Raw genomic sequence first — 24820 nt, forward strand, 5'->3', positions numbered from 1 at the left:
ATGCTTTTTTTTTTTGTTAAACCCTTTTTATTTGATAAATGTTTGGGGAATTACCAGTGTGTTTTTATAAAAATTATATACTTAAGTGCAGTTGTCAATCACAAGGAGAAGCATTCTGGTGAAAGGTGATCTCAAATGAGACCCAGCCTTCTAAATCCAGTTTTCAGGGAATAGTGGTTTGTTCAGTTTTGATTTATATTTCAGCTTGTCCTAATAAATGGAGCTATACTTTTGTGTCCCACCTCAGACACACATTCTTCATATGCAAGTGATTCAAGGGACTTGTGCACACGACAGCATAACATGTCAGAGGCACTATTACACCCCTGCCGAATGTCTTCCCAGGCTCACAGCATGTCTTGTGTTTGGCAGTATTAATCTCGTGTGGCATTTAGGTAAGTTCTGAGTCTTCAGTAAATGACACTTAACAACTGAGAGCAGAATTCTGCCCTCAGATATGCATCTTCAATCCTTGTGCATTGATTCTAGAGGAACTTAAGTATGTAGGTGTTCTGAGGTTTGTATCTTGTTCTCTGAGTGGGGATAACTGGGGCCAGTGACTGTTAAAATGAAAAATACTGCAGATTGGCATCAATCTACTGAGAGCAGTCGTCTTTGTAAGGTCTTGTTCTGCTCCTTTTTTTCATTGTTTGGACTATTCATGAGGGGAACACTGTTAATTCATGGTCCCATGAGCAAAATGGTCCTATGAGCAGAGAAATGGGAAGCATGAGGGAGGTTCCTTTAGTGCTGACACAGCTTGCCTCTTTCTCAAGTACAACATGTCTTCAAAGTAGAAAAATCTGCAATAAAAGGGATCAATTTCAATTTTACCATCTTCCATCCAAAATTGCTTTCAAGAGAAGAGAACAGTCTAGATCTAGAACTGCTTTATGTGGGCCTGACAAACAACAGTAGTGCTCAGAAACGTTTGTAAGCCTGCAAGTAATGAAATGCAAATTGCCAGTAATGAAATTTAACTGCAGGTGGATTCTTGAACAATTAAAACTCTTTTTTTCCTTCTAGAAGTTACTGATGATACAAAGGATAAAACAGGAGCCTTGATGCAGAGCTTGAAATCGTGCCTAGAAAGTAATTTGCTCCCTGTTCTGGGACTTGCCTTAAAATTGTCCTGTTCTTGCTTTTGCTTTGCAAGTTGCACTGATGATCTGTCCCACTTCAAGCAGTTCAATGTGCTGGAGAATCTTATGCCAGTAAGTTTACTTACCACAGGGGTTATGCTTCCTTTCTTCAGTGACCTGCTTCTCCATTTCTAGCTGTCTGTGGCCTCTCAATTTGTCAGGTTTCATACTATTGTGTGAGTGAACATACCAAAGGGTCCCTTTCTTACCAACCACCCTGCAAACAGAACTGTGCAATACTGTGCAGTACGTTCAGTTTGCTTGGGGGAGATGGTGTGTAAGTCTGGAGAGTGGGCACTGGGTGGACACAGCCATTGAAACTGCAGCCAGTTGAACAAAGCTGTATCTCACACAAGTGAAGGGGAAGGCAGAAGTTCCACAAGAATCTTTGCATATTCAGTTGCACATCTTAAATGCTGGGAAAAAAAAAATAATGTCTGGCTTTGTCATGAGGCTCTCAATGTGTATATTGTCTAATAAAATATCCTGATGAGAATCAGAAGCTATCACTTCAAACGGATGAACTCTGTGACTTAGCAAGTGTGTGCGTGTGTGAAATCAGGTTTACTTGGCTTTTCAAACCCTTGTTACGTTGTAATTTTTTAATGTAAAGAAAGAAATAAAGTAATTAATTGAAGTCTTAAAGTTGATTCACTTCTGCCCCATAACTTGTTTTTGCACATATATATATGCATATTTAAATCTTTCCAGGGTAATGGTGTTGCATCCTTAGGTTTGTAATGTATATGTATGTCAAGCAATGGCTGACACTATTCCAGATTAAATATGTTCTTTCCAAGAACATGGGTTTAATTTAGGGGTGGTGTTTGATGTAGAGATGCTGGGAACACTTCTGCTGTGATTCTGTTCTGGCCCTAAATGCAGGCCTGTCATAAGACAAGAAATTATTGTTTTCTGAAGGCTTTACCTGACTACCTATGCTCTGGAACATGAGTCTGTTAGCTACTTGTGCCAGATCAATTTTATTCTATGAAGTAGTGTCTTAGATTGTTAAGAGGACGCTGTATTTTGCAGGCATAGATGATTCTTTTGCTTATGTTATGGGTATGTAATCCCTAAGGCGTTTGCATTGCAGAGATCAACAGAGAATCTTGAAAACTCCGAATTAAACAAGAAAGGCAAGCTGTCATTTAAAGAACTGTGAACCATATGGAGTTTATTTCCAGTAGATTTATTTTCTTACCATTAATGAGTATAAATGTATATTTAATTTCTAGAAAAGCATGTCATTTACACGATGGAGGAACTGGGAGCGATGTTACACAAGAATGGACGCAGCAGGAATGCTTGCAGTGGGATTTGTTCTCCAGCTATAGCCGTGTCAAATCAGAGTCATCAGCATGTAATATCGGGTCAAATTTGTCACAGGCATTAGTAAAACAAAACACTAAGATGCTGGGTGCAGTCAACCCAGTCTTCAGTGGTTTTCAGACCTCTGTTGTAGAATGGTAACTCTAAAATGTCTCCCCAAGCAGTGAGAAATAACCTGAGTACAAAGTAGCGCCCTTTGGGGGCAGGTTTGGCTGCTCTTCCTTTTTCAGTGAGATTGCATTTCTGTAATGTGCTCCATCTGAGGATCTCAGAGTGCTTCACAAGCCTCACAAAGCCTTTGCTGGGCACTGTCATCGCAGCATTGTGACAGGCAGGGGTCGGTGCTCGTGGGCTGAGTTTAATGCACCATGCAAGAACAAAGAATTCCCCATTGCACCCTGCATTTCAATCCGAGTCCATCTTAATGCATCGAGAGCTGACTGGTGAAGGTCATTGGGCTTTACAGGAAGGAACGTAAGCTCTATAGAAATCCAGGAGTCTGCTTTCTAGTAATGTTCAATTTATACAAATAAACACAGTGCCAGTGACTGCTTCAGGAACGTTTGAGGTTGTGTAGTCATCTGTTGGGGTTGTTTTAAGTAGTATCATGGTTAGAGGTGGTTTCTTGAGCTTACTGCTCATTGTGGGTTTTGCCATAGTCAGATGCAGAGCTCCTTTCTGCTGCCTGAGTGGTATTAGATGGATATGCCAATAAAGCAGAGGCTGCAAGTGACTCGTGGGTGGACTCCAGATACATTGTGAAGTATGGAAAATGACAAAATGTTGAGACCTTGCCATTCCTGATCACAACTAAGAACTGAGCAGCAGTAAAGGTTAGCTGGCCTGTGTGGAACAAGTCACATCTGGAAGGGTGATGAAGATGAAAGAGTTAGGAAGATATTCTTCCTAAAGCTTAATTTGCAGTGGGAGAATTAAGAGTGTAATTACATTTTTAATGGGGATAGACCTTTCCATACTGATGATGCAGGCTGTACTCACTGCCAATTAACAGGAGCTGCATCAGGTGTTTCTTTTTATGATGATAGCAACCAGGGGCTTCGAAAGGGTTATGACCACAGGGAGCTAAGTGATAGCAAACGCAATCAGGACCTGCTCTGAAGAGCTCGCAGTCTTGGTCCTACGAGACGAGCATTAACCCCAATCACGTGTGAGATGAGGGTGAGATCAGTGGGATGAGCTGTGGGATGACTCGTGCTGTGGCTCCTGCTGCAGCTTGGTGCCCTCTGCTTTACTCACTGACAGGGAAGAGCGTGACCCCCAGGTCCGGTGGCAGGCAGGGGATTGCTGTGCTTTGCCTCTGCAAAAAGAAAGGACCTGGTTCATATTCTGCATGGTTCCCACATTGCTCCCAGCTTCTCCTTCTACCTCTCCCTATAAAATCTCCTGCTTGGGTATCAGTGTCTGAGGTAAGAGCTGTGCTACGGCGCTTGGCCCTGCGCTAGAGTCTAGTTTATAGTCTTCGCTGCCTGTGCTTGTAGAAGGAGATGGAAGGGATGGTTCAGGAGATGCTGTGGGAGAGAAAAGAGACAGAATTAAAATGGACTTGGATGTCGTTCAGTGAAGCAGCATCCAAATAAAACCAGCAGACCATCCTACGAACTAAAGAGCAGAAGCTGGGGGAGCAGTGGGCCATGTGGGAGAGATCCCAAGTCCAGGCACATCCTTTCTTCCTGGGTTGCAGTGAGGCCCAGAGGAACTGATAGGCATATATCAGTTCTTTCCACTATTATGCCCTTGGAAAATGCTTGCCCCTAATTACTTTTTAATCCTTCCACTCTTAGAAGATAGCTCAACCTGCTGGCATCTGGACTTCATTTACAGAACATAATGTTTCTCCATCAGCATCTCTCTAATTTCCCTTGTGCAAGATGGCTTTAAAAAAGAAAGGAAAGAAAAAGGGGGGAAAAGAAAAAGAAAGAAAAAGCTAGATAACATGGTATAGATTTATATGGTTGAAAAATAGCAAAATATGCTATAAGAAGTGTAAGATCATAACTTGCAGAAGGAAACTGAAAGACATGATTACAATAGCTGTAAATAGCATGGTCCATTTGCTATTACAGTGCATAAATGCTTTAACAAAGAGCCATTGCCTGGCAGCAGTGTCCAGAGAGGTCAAAGGTGGACATGTGTTCATCTTGTATTTTGTTCTGGTTGACAGCAACCAAGATGCTTTAGCACCTCTACCCGCTGCTAACTGTGTGTGAGTCTTTGTGGTGTTACCCAGCACTCTTAGACTCTTAGACTGTGTTCATAGACACACAGTCACCACTCTTCATTTCTTTTTTTCTTTTTTCCTTTTTTTCAACTCTTGTGTTTGGTAGCATCTCAAAATCCACCTGGTATTAATTAATTAGTGGTATTAATTGAAAATCATGCCTTGTCTTTGGAAGATGTCTCCAGACTTCATAGTAAAGGAAGTCGACAAGGAGTGGCGTGGACTCAGATTCATTGTGATGCTTAAATAGATCAATAGATCTAATGATGCCTTCTTAATCCTTTCCCCCTCCCAGTCCTCTCATTATGCTGACAGCAAAAAAAATGGGCACATACGGTCTGGGACAGCGTGAATCACAGAGTTCATGTTGCCTGGGAGCACATGTCCTGGCAATGGGTCCAGGTTGAGACTGGGAGGTCCTGACTGGTACTGGACATCAATGGTGGTTCCTGCGGTGTAATCAGGAAAAGAAAGACATCATTCTTCACATCATTACTGAGAAAGCCAGATGGTCAGGCACAAAGCTCTTTTCTCAGGAAATATGGGAGACCTCTGTGGGTGGGGGTTAATGTCTTGGCTCCTCTTTGCTTCCTTCCTGCTCCCGCTCTCTGTTCTTTCAGCCTTTTTGCTCCCAAATGGTTGGGGTTTCAGCTAATAACCAACCACACTGTTCACCTATGTGTGTGTTTCACAATTACTGCCCTTATCAGGGTTTCCCATATAATTTGGTATATTGCTAGCTAAAATATGTTGTCTCCCTGCAGCTTGCATCAAGTAGGCTGCCTAAAAGTCAAGCTCCTGGCTGCTGTGAAGCACACAGAGCATACCCACTCCTATAAACTGTCCCTGGGCTTACATTTTCAGAGATAGGCTAGAAGGGAACCATTTGGGAATTGGACTTGAGTTGAGAACATCCCATGTTTAAGCTACAATTCAAGCTGATCCTTCACTTCCCTCCTCCCAGAACCACGTTATCTTTACCAACGCCCTCTAGAGGACAAAAATCTAGGCAGGAAGCCCCTTAAATGGCTTCATAATAAAACCCCTTTCTCAGCAGTGCTCCTACCTCCCAGCAGCATCTCCTGCAGCAAGCTGTCGATCCTTGCCACACCAAAGAGCTTGATGAACTGGACCTGCTCGATCATCTGCCAGGTGATGCTCTGCAGTGGGGGCAGCAGCAGGAGAATGTCACTGAAGCGGCCCCGGGAATCGTATTGGCGGTCATTGATGTAGTCCTCCAGATTGACCTGGACCTGGAAACGCATGTTCTTCACCTTCCCTGGCTCACTCAGGCCTTTGCAGTCTAGGGAGGGGTGGAAGAAATGAAGTGAATTGATGACCCTTGCAGCCAAGAAGCGTTACGCTGGCAACTATGCTCCAGGGAGGGAAAAGGCTGAGATAGAAATGACTCTGTGACAGTTATCTCTGTGTGCAGGTTATCTGGCAGATGTACAATGCACTGTTACTGCTTCGTTTCTCAGATGGAATAGGCTATTTCAGTGCAAACAGAAAGAGCTTAACTCAGATGGATGTATCTGGGTGCATGAGCGAAGAGGAAGGGTTTAGAAACTGATTTGTGTTTGTTCTGCAAACTGCTGAGACTTTCACCCATGCATTTTGAGTCTCAATTCTTCTCACTAAATCCATGCAGGTTTAGAGCTTATCTGTTTAAATGTATGAGCTCTAGCACTAGGTTCTTCCCTTGATTTCATGTCTTTGAGCCATGGTCCCTCTGTTTTCCATGGACTGCTGGTCTAGTTTTGCTTAATCAAGTAAATATTCAAGCGGTGTTGAAGTGGACAATTTACAGCTTTCCACTCCTGATTTTCCTCCCACCCTAAATCAGAAATTTCTGGCTACTGGACCATTTCCTTCAGTCTACAAAGAATGGCCAAGCACTACATTCTAGGGATCATCATGCCAAGAGATTAAATGGAATGGTTAGCAAGTTATTGTATGTCAACATGCAACTCCAAGGATAAGCCTACTTGTTAGCATGAATGAATTTTACTTCCGTAGAACTTGGCACTCTTTTCTTTCAGATGAAATCATGGTGCCTCGTTGCAGTGATCTAAAGCTTGAGATACCAATCAGCGGAGGAGCTAATTTGTCTAACAGCATGATAACACCATCCCTATACAGGTTTGCAGCAGGCACTTTGGCAAGCCAAAGATCATGATGTTTGTAGAACTCCTGTATCTTGATTTCAAATCAGAGAACACAGCAAAAAATGATTAATGGAAGATGGTACTCTAATTTTCCACGCTAATAGATGCCAAAGACAAAAGGGCGTTGCTGTCTGCTTGGAATTGTTCCTCCTCCTCTCCTCCAAGCTACAGGGCAATACACCTGAAGCTGAATGTTCTGCTGAGGGGACAGTGTGCATGCTGTAGGCATTCGGTTGGGGGGAACCTGAGTGGGATGTTTGTGGAATGACAATATAGGGATGATGCAAAGCAAGTTTTTCTTTGCTTTATGTTTCCCTACTCTCTTCTCCACCCTGGGCTGCCCAGCTCTGCTCTCGCTGGTGCTGGCTGCCAGCAAGATCCATTAACAGACATCCTTGATGTTTCTGGCTACTCAGTGCCCTGAACAGTCCACAGCTCTCTGTGGTTTTTAATTCTCATCTCAGAACTCTGATGGGTGCTTCAAACTGCTGCTCAGTCAACTAATTCAGCTAATGCATAATTCAGTATGAGCATATATGTCCTTAATAGGCATCTCTTTCATTTCAGACTAATGGGCTTTCCTGAAGCCACCTACAGAAGCAGCAAAACTCCTCTGAATTCTGCCAAGATTTGCACATCTGGCTGGAGCTACTATGTGCTAAATAGCAAAGTGTTCAGGAATAGGGTAAAATGCAGAGCTGTTGCCAAGGGGTTTTCAGCCTGGCTATCAGAGTTGCTCTTAGGAATGCAAAAGCAGGAGGAAGAGCTGCGTTTCCCCACCCATTGCCCTATTTCTCATATCCTCCTATAACACAACATCTCCTCAAGCCCTGTGCTTGCTCCTGCAAGCAGGAAAGTCACATACCTGGATCAAAGAAGATGATGGCTTTAAGGCATGCGTACTCGTTGTCATCGATCTGGATGTCCCTCAAGGGCTTCACCAGTTCATCTAAGATCCTGGTGGCCACACGAGCGATTTCTAGCTCTGGACAGTGCATTGGGATGATGAAGTCGTTCCCTGGGGACAAGGGAGAAATTCAGTGTTGAATGCACTGCAGAAATGGTCTCACCCATCGGTTGCCCAGACCTGGGCTGCCAGATAGTCCTACTGCTATGCAGAGTTGTGAACAACACCCAGGTTCACAATGGAAAAGCAAGGTGTGGATTTGACTCTTTGGTCCTTAGTTTTGCACATATCAGTGCATTAATACCATACTCAAAGTTTGTCCCATCTTCTGCTCTGATTTACAATTTTCAGCACCAATACTTAAATACCTCACTGTGCCCCGACCATCTGTTGCAAAGCCATGACACAACTGTTTGAGATCCTGCTTAATAGAGAGGTTTTCCCAACAACAGTTTCAAATCATAAGGGCACAGGTGTAAAAAATGATCTCAGTGGTCTTTTCCAACCATAATGACCCTATGAAAAGTCACAGTGTATTTGCCTCTCACTTTCTACTCTTCTCCAGAGGCCTCCTTGAGCATTTAATCCTGAGCAGACGTGCAGTGACCTATCCAGGTTCTATGTGTGCAGATATTAAAAGCAGGAGTGCTTTCAGTACTTTACCTAATAGTAGAAAGTCGGTGTAGGGTATGGATCGCTTGGCTACCCCAAGGAGAAGGTGTTCCCCCGCGTGGGCTCTGAGCAAGGCAACCTGCAGACAGCACAGAAGAGAGAGGTCTTAATAGAACTTCAACTCAAAGAGCAAAAAGGGGGATGGCTTGAGTTCTTAGGAAACAAATGGCTTTCATAGTCATCTACCAGGTTTTAGTAAAGAGAAAAGCTCACTGTCTGGGTCCCTGTGCACACTGGAGTGACCAGTTCTGTATTTTTGGGCTTTTAGGCTACTGAACTCATTGCCTTTGTCCTTCATTATTCTTCATCTGCTGCCAGTATGTTGCTTTGCAGAGTAATATATCGATACCAGATTTCCCCACTGAAAAGTACAGCTGAAAATTAGCACGGAAGGTAGCAGCACTACAGGGAAGGGCATTTGCCCATCACCTGGTCATCCAACGGCAGCTCACAGAACGCAGGGATGTACTTGGCCCACTCCACCAGCACCAGCAGCTGCTGCTTCATGGACTCACACACATCATTGATGGTGGCCACTTTCTTCATTGCTATATCGGCGCTGTGCACGGGGCTCAGTGGCAAATACTGAAAGAGAAGCAGTGCATACCCAGATGAGTGCAATCCTACCCCTCCCCACTCTCTTAGCCGAGTCTTTCCTCCGCAGCGATGGCTGCACACTTGTTCCCCAGGCAAAGCACCACGAGGTGGTGCTCGGTCCCAGCACCACGTCCCATCCCTGCTTCTTTCACAGCCTGTTCCGTGTCCCCGTTCTTACAGCACTGGGGCTCAGCTTCGCAGCAAACCAGCAAAACGCATGAAATGCACTCCCCCCGAGGTGGGTGTCTCGGACGAAACTCATCCACTTTGATCTCTAAAGAGCTGCACGGTGGGCGGAGAGTTAAAATGTAATGATTTTTGCAAGGGAAATGGATGCATTGTTGCATGTAATCTGCAACATCTGGACCATATGCCTCAGTGGCGAGAGGCGATTTGCATAACAATTTAAAGGACACTCAGGGCGAAATTCGTTGTGAAACCAGAAAGCAATCAGCGTCTGTTTAAGACAGCAATTTTGTTAGCTTTATTTTTTTTCTCCCTGGTAAAAACGAAGTAACAAATAAAAGATGTAATTGGCCATGATGGGAACATTGTGTTCTGGCCAGGACACATTGTGCAGAGAGAGTTGCTGAACTTCTGCCTGAACTTCGGAGAGCTTTTAGGGTGCAGCAATAATTGGGGTGGGGGCAGAGGGGACCCAGGGCATCCCTCAGAATTGCAGCTCTGCATCTCACACCTCAAAGGCTGCATCTTGTTTGGGGGTTGTCCTTGGGTCTCCTACCTGCTGTGCCATTGCCTCGGCCTGGGTGAGCACACTGATGGACAGCGAGCCGTTGTCTTCATAGCTGCTCCTACGGATGCTGATCCTGTCGCGCTCATTCTGCACCGCTGCAAAGAGAGCCAAGGAGCGGAAGTCTCTTCATTAAAGAAGCTCAGAAGGAAAGAAACTTCAATTCAACCTACTGCTCCCCGTTACAGCCATTGGCCCTGCCCACCCCATTGGTCCCTTCTCAGGTTCCTTTCAGGTTGGATATTAGGAAAGATTTCTTCTCTTGCAAGAGCGGTGACGCACCTGCACAGGCTGCCCAGGAAGGTGGTGGGATCATCATCCATGGAGATGTGAGCCATGAGGATGTGGCACTGAAACATGTGCTTATGGCATGTTGGGGTGGTTTGGGGTTGGCTGGGGGATCTTGGAAGTCTTTTCCAGCCTTGATGATTCTGTGATTCTTTGCTCAGGATACATTTCTCCAGATTTCTCCAAACACGGGATGGAAAAGCTGCCTGGTTTATGGGCTTTTGTCAGCTTGGGTCAAACCTCTTATCTGTGTTCCTAACAGGCCCCCGATGAGAGGCCAACAAAGTGAAAGGGCAGAAAACAGGCAACAGCAGCAAAATCAATACTTCCCATGACGCATAGAAGCCTGCTGCTTGTTTTCCAGGATCTGGCACTCAGCTTTGCTGGCAGTTGAACAGGGTGGGCTGGGCACGGGGCTGCAAGGGCTGAGGCACCAGAGCCATTTTTAGGTTTTACACCTCAGAGCCACCTTTGGTGGAGTCCATTTGGAAGAGGTACTCTGCACGCACGTGTAGCAGTGAAGCCTCTTCAGTCTGAGACAGTTAAAAGGTGATTTAAAGAAAGATGAGTGGTCACTTTAAATACATCCATAAGCTATAGTTAATCTTCAGAACAGATTAACCCTTCACTGCTTTTTTTTCTATACACCAGGCAGCATCCAGCTTTGAACAGAAAGAAGCCAACCCAAAGCCAACCTTTTCCTGGCAGGTCTCTGCCCTACTTCTCCCATCTGGCTCCATAGCAGATGCTCTCTTTGGAATGAATAGGCTCTTTTTACCCACTCCCAAGACAAGATAATTTTCTCATAGTAATCAATGAACACAATGACAGGGGTCCCACAAACCTCTCCTGCTCCCCTATGACAGACTCCTTTAAAAGCCTCCAGCTTGTTTTTCACCAGTCTGCTTTTATGGCACATATTTCAGTGCTTTCCTCATGCCCTGATAAGCTCAATCTCAAGTGTAAGTGGACGTCCTGGCTGACTTTCTCAAGGTGATTTGGGTGTTGTCACTGAAAGTACCCAAGATGCTGTGGAATTAGATACAAAAGGGAGTTAATGTTTTACCTGTAAAAAATAATTTATTGCTATGTGGTAATTATATTGCTATAATTATTGTGCTTGTAAAAGGCAAGGTGTAGGTCATGGTGGCAAGGCATGGCTGTGCAGAAGGTGCTCTGGCCTAGATGTGATCTTGGCTTTGCTGACAGTAAGAAAGGACTAAAACTCCACTATTTCCAGTACGTGTCCAGCAAGCCTCACTCCCCATCCTTTTTCTCTCATGCTGTCCTCAATTCATGCTCTGATTTCCAAAGCCAGTGAACGAAAAGACCTGGATCAGGCTGATGGCTGAGGGACAGCCCACAGAATTATAGAATTATTCAGGTTGCAGAAGACCACCAAGATCCCCAACCCAACAACAACCCAATCCCACCAGTGCCACACTGCCATGGTTCTGGAACACCTCCAGGGATGGTGACTCTGCCACCTCCCTGTGTCATCTGTGCCAATGCCTGATCTCTCTTCCATAGAGTATTTTTTCCTAATATCCAACCATGATGCACACGGCTCCGCTTCCCCACCCCAAACAGCTCAGCATCCCTGCAGGCAGATGGGTGCCAGGGATGAGAAGAACCCCTGCAACCCCACGCAAGGAGACGTCAGTGGGAAAACGTCCCTGTGATGCTGTTGCTCAGGGACAGCGCGTCTCTGACCTCAACTTCTCCCCAGGGAATTAGGAGGGAGGGCAGAACGATGCCCGCATCTCCCTCCAAGGAATTCACCACATGTCTCAGGCTGTGGGAAGCAGATGAGAAAACAAACATCTCCTCCATCTGACGTTTCCATACTCGGAGCAACCCCGGGTCCTTTTGCCATGAGCACACTGAGGATGCTGGCATGCGGAGCGCTCGCTGCGGCTCTTGGGCAAACAGTGGTGTGTTTGTGGGATTGCAACAATCCCATGTTTCCCAAACACTTTGTCCTTGCTGCCTTGCCACATCAGTACAGAGCATGTGACAAGGAACCTCTGGAGAATCCAGTAGATTTGGGCACAGGCACTGATTTGAAGCCAACAGCAACAAACTAGTAGTTTTCCATAGGAATTGCAGATGATAAAGCCCTCCTTTGCCACCTGCCTACATAAGAGATGCCATTATTACTCTGCTAAAACAACCCATATTTAATGCCAATCAGGTAGGAATTGTGCTAATTAATGAGCAGCATACAAGGAGACAGCAGGAGAAGGAGCTCTGAGTGCTCCATTGGAGTTCACAGTGTGCCCATCTCTACTGACAGATTCACTCCTTCTTGTTGCTGGATTAATTTCTATGCACAAATCATTTTTTCCCCCATACTTTCTCTGATTTCGTAGGGGTGGTGTATTTTATTTGCACATAAAAGCCAAAGGAACATGCACATTTAATCCTTTCACATGCTGAGGGATGGTTTATGGCCATCAAAATGCTTTACCTTTTCCATCTCTCTTTGCAATGCACTGCAGTCCGAGAACTCTACAGGTTGGCAGAAAAGACGTGCAAACAAAAGGCATGAAATGCTAACAAAACCATTCTATAAACCTGTCTGGTTTAACAATAAACAAATAACAGCTTCAGGTCCGCCCACTGTGCAGTGGTAGTAATCATTCTTTTTACTTCTGCATAAAACCAGAGGAGCTCATGTACATTCATAAATTTCTTTAAAGGGGACAAGAGGTTAAATATTAACCTCTTTCTTCACCAGCAAACTGCATCCTGACAGTGCGGTGCTGGACATTTCAAAAGGCACCAAGGTTATTAGCTCAGCTCCACATGAGCTGGTGGCCAGGCTCATTGGAGAAATCACAGCCTGCTCATTTGTTCAAGGTTGAGCATGGTGACAAATAGCTGCTAAAAATAGTTTTGGGGAGTGTTTAATATCACTCCTTGTTCATAGATGGTTTCCTGGTCAAAAATCTGTCTGGTAGTATTGTGTGAAAGAGTAGAGATCAAACCTTGTTCTGTGCAAAGAGAGGGAAGTAGAGAGAAAGCCAGAAAAGGCACGGAAGGGATGGAGATGTCAGAGTGTACATCGACTGCCCTGAGGCACTGCCCTGACCTTCACCACACACCAAGAGAAAGGGAGCAGATCTGCAACTATCCGAGATCTGGAGAGCATTCAAGCAAGTCTTTTCCTCACAGCTTGTCCTGACTTCAACGAGTGTTTGCTTATTAAAATGAGTTATTGATACAAAAAAATGTGATAGGAGTAGGAGTGTTCCTAAACGAGCTAATTTCTAGGAAATCTGGAGACTTTTCTACAAGACTCATGTGTTGGCCCTTCTTTACTCTCGCTGTTGACAATGGGACCTGGATCCCTTCTCATGGCACAAGCAGTGGCTGGATATTTTGGGTGTTTCTTTGCCAAAATTTCTCACTAGAGATATAGGGCTCAAGTGTGAGACATCTTTTCAAAAAGCAGAATCAAATTCAGAGTGCTCAGACAGTCATGCACCTGCCCCTATAGGCAGGTCAAGCTTTTGCATCATACAGCTTCTCCTTTGGGCAGAAATTCCCATTTTACCAGACTGGCTAGCATAGCCACTCTCATTCTCTTATCCAACAAAGTTGTTTCCAGCATGGAAAGGAGGAGAAAAAGATCCAAAAGTGTTGCATCATGTCTTACAGCACAAGAAGATCAGAAAAGAAGAAAAATCACTCTGGATCCAAAGCTCCAGCTTATCCATTAGTTCTACCAGGCTAAGGACATGTAGAGGACAGCAAGTTTTCCAGTGCTGCACACCACACCATGGAGCAGCAGGTCAGCATGGTGCCAGCCACTGAAACAGGCAAAGTGACACAACCCCACCTCCACGCCCCAGGTGTATTGTCACACCCAGGCTGGGAAAAGGATCGTTTCCATCTTTTTTCTCTCTACAGTGAATAAATAAATAGTGCTGTTACCACACCCTGGAAAGTCTGATTGCTGTTACGTGAGCTGGTTGAAAAATGATGTGCCAGAGAACAAGTGTCAAAGCGCTGTGTGCCAGCGCCGGGACGACTTGACACACTGAGTATGGATGTCGTGGATCTGGCACAAATTGGTGCATACCACTGAAACATTTGTATAAACACTTTTATCATGCTGCTCTACCCCAAGACACGGCTTCTCATCTTCCCTTATGCTTCGCAGTACTGTTTAATATTAATCCAGAACCAACCTAAAGCAAACAACAACGTTCTTTTTGTACACACAATTGTGCAAGAAAATTTCTTTCTGAGTTCTGCACACGTGTTCTGGATACAGCTCTGGTCAGCTAGGCTAATTCCTACAGAGCAGTTGCTCAAGGTGCTTTAAAACCTTCTGTACCAAACACATGAGCAGTTTGTGAGCACACAACCTGACCACGCACTCATAAAATAAGTTTCAAGGAATGTGGCGATGTGGAACTTGGAATGCGTCATCATGCATCAAGCTGCAATCAATAATGAAGGAATGAGCCAAGGTTTTATAACTTTTGCCATAAAACAAATAAAAATCACGCTTCAGATGAAAGAATGGAACTGATAACCAGATTTCAGCCTTTCCAAACTGTGGAGTTTGCTGCATTGGTGATTGGCTCAATCCTCATCTAGAACTGAGAGCAGATTTGGTTGGCTAATATTACTATGATAACTACTTTTTTTCCCAGCTTTGTATTTACTCCATTTCTCCTAAACTAAACCAGCAGGCATTTTAGCTACAACCATGACCTATCCAAATTGCAAGACACCCTGTTCTCCAGGAAAACAGATGGTCAGGGATTTGGAAAGAGATTCTTGTCATCGTTGGTGAAAAGTTATGAATTACCAGAAATGAGTGAAAAATTTCCCATTGGTTTCTGTGGAATTGTGATTTCACCCCTTAGGTAAAGGGCAAATTTGGTGGCAATCCCTCTCCCAGTATTGAATCACCTAAAGAGAGAAGCCTCCCGGGATGTGTGGATATTGGCACAAAGCTGTAGCTGAAATTCCCATCTAAAGAGATGGAAAACAGGGTTTTCAGCTGCAACAAGAACCCTCTCACTGGGGAACAGAGCATCAGCTCAGACAAGAGCTGCTGCTTCCCTCCACCACCTCCCACAGATGGAGCAAGGCCAGAAACAGCAGCAGGCAGCCTTCTCACACCTACCTTCTTTCTTCATGCCGGCTCTGAAGCACTTCTTCAGCCTGCAGTACCTGCACTGGTTCCTCTTGTCTTTGTCTATCACACACTGTCGGCTGAACCTGGAAGGAGATGGGAAAGATGGAGCAACGTGGCTTGTGCCCTGCTCAACCTGAGCAGCCCCAACCCCAGGACTCACGAAGGAGCCAAAGGCCTTGGAGGGAATGGGTGGAATCAGTGCTGGTTTGGCCCCACTCCCCATCTTCCCACTGCCAGCTAGGAATGCAGCAATTTCAGACCATCTACTCCACGAGGACTGTGATGGTTTTGGCTGTTGAAGTGTGATGGTGACACAAGTTGGGCTGGTGGTTGGCGGAGTTGGGGTCTTCATCTCCCACTTTCAGATGGCTATCAGGTGTCTAGTTTGGACCAGTTTGTTGACACTGTCTTTGCAGAGAATAAATGCTCCATGACCCATAAACCCTTTTGTGCCTATAGTCTACTTTTGAGGTAAGTGGCCTTCACATTTCTCTTCATTTCAACAGGAGATGGAGAAACATCCAAGTGATGGCCCATGAAGGCTAGGCCACTATGGGTGAAGGGATGGAAGAGGAATCTGTTGTGCAGGGAAGAGGCAATGTGCGTTGCTCCGGAGCCATCATTAGGTTGTAAAAGCTGAGGCACATTCCCAGGCTGGTAAAAAGCCAAAGGTACAAAAACCCAAAGGCTTTCCAAGGAATTCAAGTCTGCGATAAACAACAGAGCTTTGAGCTGGGCTAAATACAGCACGGCTCACCAAATAAGGATTCACAGACAGGCAAGCATTTACCATTTGCTTGGCTTACACACTGCAACTCCCCAGGCTGCCAAATGTCACAGTGATTCATCGATTCCTGGGGAGGGGCAACAATTATGCTCCCAGGAGAGCAGGAGCCAAAATTTCAAAGAAATCAGTAGTAGCTATTCAATCCTCCTGACAGGATCCTGCAGTGCATGGGATGGGCACCGTGCAGGTGGAGTCTGATATCAGATTGGGTGTCTTTTGTGGCTGTTGTGACCTGGAGTGATAAATATCCCAGGAGCGTTTTGACAAAAAGAGCAACTTGCATTACAAAAATATGGAACTCCTCTAAAAGGAAGAAGAACCCTGGAACAAAAAGAAAACTTCCAGGTTTTAATCATAGATTAAAAGTTTGAGGGTGGGTTCGAGTTTTTTTCTCTTCCTCCTGTGCTAAAATAAACACCGTTTTTCCAAGGCCAACCAAGATAGCTGCTTTATAATTTATGGCATCCTCCTGGAAAAAAAATCTCTCCAATGTGTACCTGTGTGCCAAAGTGGCTGTGAATCATCACTGGTCCATGCTACATTCTCGGAATAATTGTGAAGTTATCAGTGATATGTAAGCATGCATAATTCAATGTGTCTGAAAACAAAGATGGAGAAGCTGTGGTGACTCTGGAAGTGACGGGTTCTTGGATGCCTATTGCTTTCACGTTGTAACCAGGAAAAACAAGGCTTTGAGAAGATATCACTGAAGCTTTGGTCCTTTTTCACCCTTCGCTTTCCCTTGCTGGTTTGTGATGAGGTTGTGGTGTCACTCCACATCCAGAGGCTGTACTCTTACGCAAGCCTCATGACCCTATTTCTCCCCTGAATCACACCACGACAGTATGAACTCACAAAACAGATTGCACAGTGTCATGAAAGGTGCCAGCGTCCAAGATGAGATAGGACATAGCTTACTCCTTAGCTCCCTATCTTCTGGCCACAAGTTAAACTGCATCATTATTGTCAGCATTCACGCCACAGTAATGCAGCACAAGGGATGGGGGGGCCTCACTGTACAACTTGATCACTGCCCCATTACTTGCAGTATCAATGGCATTTAAATCTCACAGAGTGGGCAGGTACCTGCAGGAATAGACATGGTTCTTGCGGACGCTCCTCCTGAAGAAGCCTTTGCAGCCATCACAGCTGGATGCCCCGTAGTGTTTGCCCGTCGCCCGGTCCCCGCAGATGGAGCAAAGGGAGCCAATGCCGTTGTTGAGCAGGTTGGTGTTGGCTGATTCAGCTGTGATGGTCTCTGCAGGCATTGAACAGCGCCCGTTGGCCTCCTCTGTGATGGAAACCAGAATCAACAGACAGCAGGTTGGTTTTTGTCAGATAAATCATGCGCTGAGCCCGCCCCTTACCTGCATGTGCACACACTGTGTGTTTTGCTGGTGAAACCTCCAGATGGAAGCCATGCTGTTCTCAGCCTCAGCTGGCACTAGCTCACTTGGCTTTGCTGCTGGATAGTGGCATTTTTCTTAGCCTCAGTGAGCAGGGAGACTTCAAGGCTTATAACCCAGTGCATTCATGAGAACTGAACAATTATTGCTGCTTTTCTTGACAAATCATAGAATCATATGAGTTGGAAGAGATCTTTAACGGCCATCTGGTCCAACTTCCTTGCAATGAACAGGGACACCTACAGCTCCATCAGGTGCCCGGAGCCCCATTCAGTCTGACCTTGGGTGTCTCCAGGGATGGAGTTCCCATCACATCTATGGAGTAAATTCTGCCAGTGCTTCAACACCTGTACTGCAGAAAACTTCTCCCCTGTATCCTACCTAAATCTCCCCCCTTTTAGTCTGAAACCATTTCCCCTTGTCTGGTCACAACAGACCCTGCTAAAGAATTTGTCTCCTTCTTTCTTACAGCTCCTTTAGATACTGAAAAGCCACTCTCAGGCCCTCCTGGAGACTTCTTTCTCCAGGTTGAAGAAAAGGCTCTGGGGAGACCAGATGCAGAGAAACCTTATCTGGATGTGAGATATATGCTGTTGAGGGATGGAAAGCCATCTCCCCAGTTAGACAGCTGAAGAACATGATCCAAAGCCTGCGCCACAAAAAGCATTGGAAGAAAAACGTTGTTAGCTCAAATAAATAGCAGAGAAAAGACAGAAGAAACAGGAAAGATGAACTACTTCATGCACACAATAGAAGTGAAAGAAAGACACCTTGGGGTCACCTCTGCAGCTGGGAGAGAGAGACAGAAGCTCAAACAAGAGTTACTTTTGTTCCCCTCAATGTGGTTTCTCCTCTGCTTTACCCACTGAAGAGGGCCATTACGTTCCACTGCTTACAGAGGAGCACAGGAGGATTGACCTTCTAAATCTGACACCTAAAATTATGTCATATGAATGCCCACTGTTTGCACCCACTCATTTGGGGCAAGAATAGCTCTGCCTGGGCTGTGTGTATACACTGCTGAAAGTTCCCCATTAAGCTTCTCCCCTGGCCTTAACCACCAGACTCACTGCCCTCTGAATCCCTCTGAATCCTCCTAATTCGAGGCAGAGCTTGGGTGAAAAGGAAAAAAAAAATGAGAGAGAGACATGAGAAGATGCAGATGACAGTGTTTACATCTTGCTGAGAGAAGGAATGTTTGTGGAGTCTGTCCTGACCTGAGCACTCACTGCAGGATGGTTTTGTGAATTTATCACTCCTCTGGGAGTGTGTTCTTTGCTCCAGAGGAGCTGATCTCGTCCTGCAGTGACCTAGGAAAGGCTCTGGGACAAGAGAGCTGGGCAGAAAGGGGAACAGCTCAGCTGATGATGTATCGAACAATGAGAAAAATGAGAAAATTACTTGAGGGGGAGGAATTGGTACTTGATGTGGGCAGTCTAGAGAATGTTTTCTAATGCATAATGTGTAAAAATATCTTTGGGTCATCCTCACACAACTTATATATAAATACACAGAAGGAGAATGTTATTTTTATATGTAAATACTCATCAAAAATTTATAGGGAAAATATTTACTATGCAATGAAAATCGTAAAAAAAAAACCCCTGAAAAGCCAATAAGGCTTGATTTTTTTTTTTTTTTTAATGGGAATTTTGTTAGCTAAGGCTGAGATGAAGACATTTTTAGCTAAGACTTCACAAATGCAAAGGTCAGATTTCTTTTTGCATCCTCAGAAAGACTTTCTCATTTCTATTTCACCTTCTAACACACAGGTGAGCAAATGAGTGGGTTGGAGTGACCTGGGAGCAACACAAGAATTAAAAATGACAATACTGAAATAATTCTTGGGTTGTAACGACAGGAACTGTGATTTACCTGTTGCCATAACCCATGCGCCATGCTGCAGCTCTGACATTCATCAGTAGGTAAGTGCAAACAGAGTCCATGTGAGAAGTGCTTAATGGTAATTCAAATTGATTTTTAGATGTTTTTACATTGATTCTATATTTAATATTGATTTGATAACTTTAAGTAAGCTGTACTGGAATACTCCTTCAAAGGTAGCTGTACTAAACATTTGTGCTTCTGTTGCTTCATCTGTTATTTTTTTGAAGGAATATATGAACAAAAACAAATACACCAAATGTGCTGGATCCCATTAAAAAAAATTGCACAACAGAAATAAAGATAAGAAAGCCAATTTTCTCCTTACTCCACCCGTGCTTTCTCTACTGACTTCAGAGGAATCAAGCCAAGGTCATACAATTTGGTTCTCAAATAGACTCTTCATTCTTCAGTTGGGTCAAGATTGCAAAATGATGCTGGAAAAGCATTTGTTCACCAGAAAAGGGTGTTGTTTTGTACCCTGCATGGGAGTAAGACATGTGAGGAACTGTGTTAGGTAAGAAATTGATATTCTGGTCTTAAACCTGGTACATATTGGAGGCATAGCCACCAGCTGCACGTGAGGGCCCATGGAGCCAAATTTTGCCCTCCTCTGCTACAGTTTTGTTGGGTGGCTGTATGTTCAGGCAGATTATAGCTAATAGTTCAGTCCCCCATGTCCTCTTCAGCTGAGCTGGATGAGAGTAGAAATTTTTAAAGATAAAAGAAAGCCACAAGCTGGCATGCATATGTCACTTGCAATGATTAATTTTAATTACAAAATCCTGTTGCCAGTTAATCATGAGTTCCTAATGAGAATTAGCTCAGAAAAACAGAAAGGACACAAACAATATTACGTGCATCCAGTAACTTCTGTTGGGGCTTTCAAACCTACTCAGTATTTGGGGAATGTCTGGCTTTTTCCAGAACTAATCACTGCTAAGAAAGGCAGAGGAAAGCCAGGATCCATGCTATCATTGTTGCATGCCTGTGAAATCAGCTGAAAACTGTAGGTTCTTTCCTTGAGCCCTTACTGGCACAAGACAAGGACCTGCTCAACGCATCATGGAACACATTGTGCCTCTCCAGAGGTGTTGCTGCCTGGCATTCATCACCGAGATCCCCAGGGAGGGATGCTCAGAAATGGATCAGTTATAGATGTTCATGGCTGTGATACAACAGAACAACTCCTAACCCGTGCCAGCACAGTACCTCTGAAATTTCTGCTGGCAAGGTGAAGATGAGGATGCTCTCCAAGCAAAGACCATAACTCGTCTTCCACTGATTGGGTCCTGAGCTGAGCTGAAGACCTGTGGTTGTGACCAAACTCCTCATTAGGATCATCCCTAAAGTTTCAGCTTCATGCCTTTTGTGAGCTATGGGTTGATGGTTGGACTAGATGATCTTAGGTCTTTCCAACCTTAATGACTCTATGATTCTACGTATGAGCAACATGCAGCACAGGAACCATAGCCTAACTGGATTGCTGAATTTGATTATTTAAGAGTCTTTCCCAACCTAAGTGATTCTATGCTTCCACCTAGCTATGATAAGGGTATCCCAGTGTATTTGTCAGCTTTAGGGCCAATTAAACTTGCAAACTTGAATGCATATAACTTTTTGTTATGTATTGCATTAATATGTGAGCCGTTACCAAACTGGGGCTGCAGTGAAGATGACAGTATTTAGGATAATAAGAAATAACAGCGAGGATGCTGCTAGGGAATGGTATCTGGCTTCCATTCAGAGCTGAAGATCAGCATACCTGACCCCTCAGACCTTTTTTCTGCTTTTCCTTTCAGTTATGCTATTGGTTGCCAATCTCTTCAAGGCAATCTCTTTCTCTTCTGAATGCATATTTCACACCAAGCAGTGCTTCCCGGATTTCCCTTCCATGCACCAGAAATCCAAGCCAGTCTTGGCCTGTGGTTCTGATGCACATCATTTGCACTTTCTAATGGGCAAATGTTCTGAGATGGTTTTTTCATGCTTTCAGCCATTTCAAGGTGCAGTGGGGTTGGGAACAGGGTTTTTGCCAACATTTGCCAAATTCTCAAGGTTCAGTGCTGTGTTTGAGTGCTGAGAAAGGAAAACAAGCACTGCAGTGAGAGAAAATTTGACTAAAGAATTAGTGCAATATTTTAATACTGCTTCATATTTTAAGCAAGATGACAACTCTGACAAGAGCATAAGGAAGTGGGTATTAGCAGCACATAAAAAACCAAGTGAGAAGATGGCTTGCAATGCCAGCCAATGTAAAGGAAACAATTTTCTACCAAATGGGCAAGTTTCTGCAGTTACAACATGTATTTTTATAAAGGAAATGAAGGATTAACATTGATTTTCATTGACTTCCTTTTTCTTTTCTTTCTATTTAAAACAGATAATTTTTTAAACTTCCCCTCTACTCCCGTAATGGATTCTACTCTGATTTTGAACTGTTTGGCAAATTATGACCTACGTGGGGTGGAAGATTCAAAATGTATCTAGGCACATCTCAGAACTGTAACTTCTGAATCTTAGCCGTCAAATCATTCCACATCATCAATTAACTCCAGATTTTGATGAAATAATTATATTCCAAAGAAGAAAAGAGTTGTTTTTAAGAATGAATTGCCTCATTTGAAAACATTCTATTTTTCACTTTCACATCACTCAGCATGTAAGCAACAGTTCTGATACCATTAAAGTTCCTGTGGCAACCCATTCCTGTTCAAGCTTATATAATACAGTAAAATTGCAGTTCAGTTTAGTAAAGGAAGTAAAGAATAATTTCACTCAATGAGGTAGATTTGGTTTTAAACAAATCCATTACATTTTTTAAACTATCTAAAAGAAAATTATTTCTTGATTCCAACAATTTTAAAGTATTTTTGAATCTCTGTGAACTTTAGTTTTGAGTTATCTACAGGAGATGACTTGTTTGGTTAGCAGTACATTTCCAGGCATGGACATCTGAGGTCTTTTTTCAAGTTATTTTCACAAACTGTAGAAGAGGACACTTACCCAAGACAAACAAGCTAATTTCAAAACAGCTAGTTCCTGAGAGAACCAGTTACTCATTAACAGCTAAACAAATAACCCAACACTGATCAAGATAAACTTCAGAAAGACTCAGCCTGTCAGTTCTACTGAATGAAAAAAAAAACATAAAGAGCCCCTAGCAGGTTTTGGTAATTAATTTGCGAAATTATATTGAATTTTGAGGAGATTTATACCACTCTAAAAAGTAAAAAGTATCTTGCCGTTCAGCAGAGTGATAAAGTGAAATATCTGCGTTAAATGTCATTTTTGGAGTAGAGTGGTGTCTCAAAACCTTCCCACAAAAATAAGAAATAAGATCTGTATCTAGCAAAAAAATAATAAAATAATAATAATAACAATAAAAAGAACGATCCTTCTTGGGACAGAGAGAGAACTTTTCTTGAAGCTAATTTTAAATTCTGAATTCTTCGGGCCTTTTTACTTCATTTTTCTCCTGAGAAATTCCGTTTCCCACTATAATAATTCCAAACATTTTATGTTGTAGATAATAGCCCTTTAGAAATGTTGATTATTTTTTGATGAGGAGTCAACTAATGAGAAAATGTGAGACCATAAAAATCCCATCTCCATTTCACTAAGCTTCTTAACAAGTTAAACGAAATATTTGCCAAAATATTGCCAAAGGCATCTCCAACATTAGAATCTCAGTTACATGATTGGTTTTATGCTGTACAACCCAAATGTCCTCTGCTTTTCAGGCAGTGAACAATTAATGTCACAGAATAGTGTTTTCTTTAATCTAGAACACCTTTGACTGCACAAATCCCAAATATCACACAATATGCTTTAATTCTGTGACCAAAGTGAAACTCTTCCTATATTGAACTTACTGAATCCCAGCCACATTCTTTATGTGTCCTAAGAGCTAATAGACCATTTTGATACCAAGATACCAAAAATAAGTCAAGTGATCCTTTGGATATTGCTTCTCAATCTAAGTATCTATGAACAAGTATCAGATACATGGTATATTGTATGAATAGCCATGTGGGTGGTATTTTTTTCCCAACAGTTAAATATGAACCCAAGCCATATATAGGAGTGAAACATAAATTTTAAGGCAGAAATATCGATAATAACTTTTTGCATAAGTCATGTAGGGAGCCAAATGCGTGGTATGCTATCAAGAGCTCCACCAGCATTTGCAGTATCTTGTAGGCTCTTCAGGGCATGATGCTTCACAGACCAAGGAAATGAATAACTCCAAAAGGACCAGGAAGTGAAACCATCCCATTTCAGCCCAAATATTACTGCCGATCCAACTGAAGTTGGAAGGTCAGCTGCTTAAATACTGCCTCTTCACCCTTTGCCCCACACCTCCTACCTGCCTGCCCTACGCTTTCAGCTTTTTAACAAAGGCGGTAGAGATTATTACAGAGGAAGCGAATAGGAATCTCACCAGTGTTGTTTGGAAGAACCCGAAGGTTTTCAAATTCTAGCATGGTATAAGAGGAATCCAAGGAGTCGACGTAATCTGGCATATCCATGTCCATGATGGACTGACACAGCTTCATTATTACTTGTCAACAGCAAGGGAAGCGGCAAAAACAGCCCTACTGTCAATCACGGCCAAGTTTTCCTCTGCAAAGAGAGACACCCCAGCCCACTCCGTGACAAATCATTACCTAGCTCTGCCCACAGTCCCCTCCCTGTGCCAGCAGAGAAGGGACGAAACCTTTCCTTCTTGCTTGCAGTCCCCTCCCTTCCCGGGGTGCATCTGCGCTCTCAGTCCCGATAATATGGCACAGATAAGGCCTAGACTCAAACAACCTGGATTGCATCTTTGGGTCAATACAGCCCAGTTTATGGCCATTCCTGCGCAAACATTTTGAAAAGGACTGCAGAGAGGCGTTCACATATGCACTGCTTTTCCCGTGCCACTGCAATGTCACCTTGCTTGGCTACCAGCCCTTGGGAAAAGATCAAGTGATGTCACTTGAAGCTGCTGAAGCCATGAGTCAGTGCCACCACTGGCTGACGACCGTTAAGATAGATCGGTGTTCAGAGCTTGAGGCGTTGCCAAGAGAACATGGATCACATCCCGACGTACGACTGGAAGGGGAAAATGAGGAATCATCACAGCCAGATGCATGCTTTCACCCTGCCCCACGGACAGAGGAAAGGTAATTTCTCCCACCAGTCCTGTTTCTCCATCCTTCTGGCTCCAGGCAGCCCAATTTCTCAGAACTCCCATTGAGCTGCAGTTGCAATTTGCTGGGGCAGAAGATTTCAAGTGATGGCAAATGACAGAAATGGAAAAGGCTGGAAAGAACCAGGCAGACTCCCTCACAGATGTGTGGTGCTTCATTTCACGTTGACTTATGTTTTCCTTTCCTGGGAAAGGCCCGTATTATGGAAGTATAATTCCAGCTTTTCCCCAGGGACTGTGCTGTTGGGTTTTTAACTTACCAAATTATGCGTAAAAGTTTTTTTCACTGTGACAC

General features: G+C 43.8%; 1 protein-coding gene across 2 annotated transcripts; it reads right to left on the reverse strand.

Moving 5' to 3' along the window:
* Nucleotides 1-4: 4 nt before the first annotated feature.
* LOC125699232 (hepatocyte nuclear factor 4-beta-like) lies at nucleotides 5-24390 on the reverse strand. 2 transcript variants are annotated; one of them, XM_048958564.1, is made up of 10 exons: nucleotides 23776-24390; nucleotides 17128-17332; nucleotides 15243-15337; nucleotides 9800-9906; nucleotides 8890-9045; nucleotides 8452-8539; nucleotides 7747-7899; nucleotides 5780-6016; nucleotides 5049-5162; nucleotides 5-4003 (listed from the first exon to the last, which is right to left on the reverse strand). In XM_048958564.1, the coding sequence occupies exons 1-10, from the start codon at nucleotides 23888-23890 to the stop codon at nucleotides 3867-3869; spliced, it is 1407 nt and encodes a 468-aa protein (XP_048814521.1). In that variant the 5' UTR covers nucleotides 23891-24390; the 3' UTR covers nucleotides 5-3866. The 2 variants fall into 2 exon arrangements, with proteins under 2 accessions (XP_048814521.1, XP_048814522.1); XM_048958565.1 differs by having other exon boundaries at nucleotides 5-3792; nucleotides 23776-24386.
* Between the last annotated feature and the right edge of the window lie 430 nt (nucleotides 24391-24820).

Source organism: Lagopus muta, chromosome 12 (genome assembly GCF_023343835.1).
Source record: "Lagopus muta isolate bLagMut1 chromosome 12, bLagMut1 primary, whole genome shotgun sequence".
Taxonomy (NCBI): Eukaryota; Metazoa; Chordata; class Aves; order Galliformes; family Phasianidae; genus Lagopus; species Lagopus muta.

Excerpts from the sequence above, each read along its gene's own strand:
- LOC125699232 (XM_048958564.1), bottom strand. The coding sequence starts at position 23,890 with ATGAAGCTGTGTCAGTCCATCATGGACATGGATATGCCAGATTACGTC. Across the intron at positions 15,338-17,127 it reads AACCATGTCTATTCCTGCAG|GTTCAGCCGACAGTGTGTGA; the intron begins GTACCTGCCCAC and ends ATCTCCTTCCAG. Across the intron at positions 9,046-9,799 it reads CCGAGGCAATGGCACAGCAG|TATTTGCCACTGAGCCCCGT; the intron begins GTAGGAGACCCA and ends CTTCTCTTTCAG.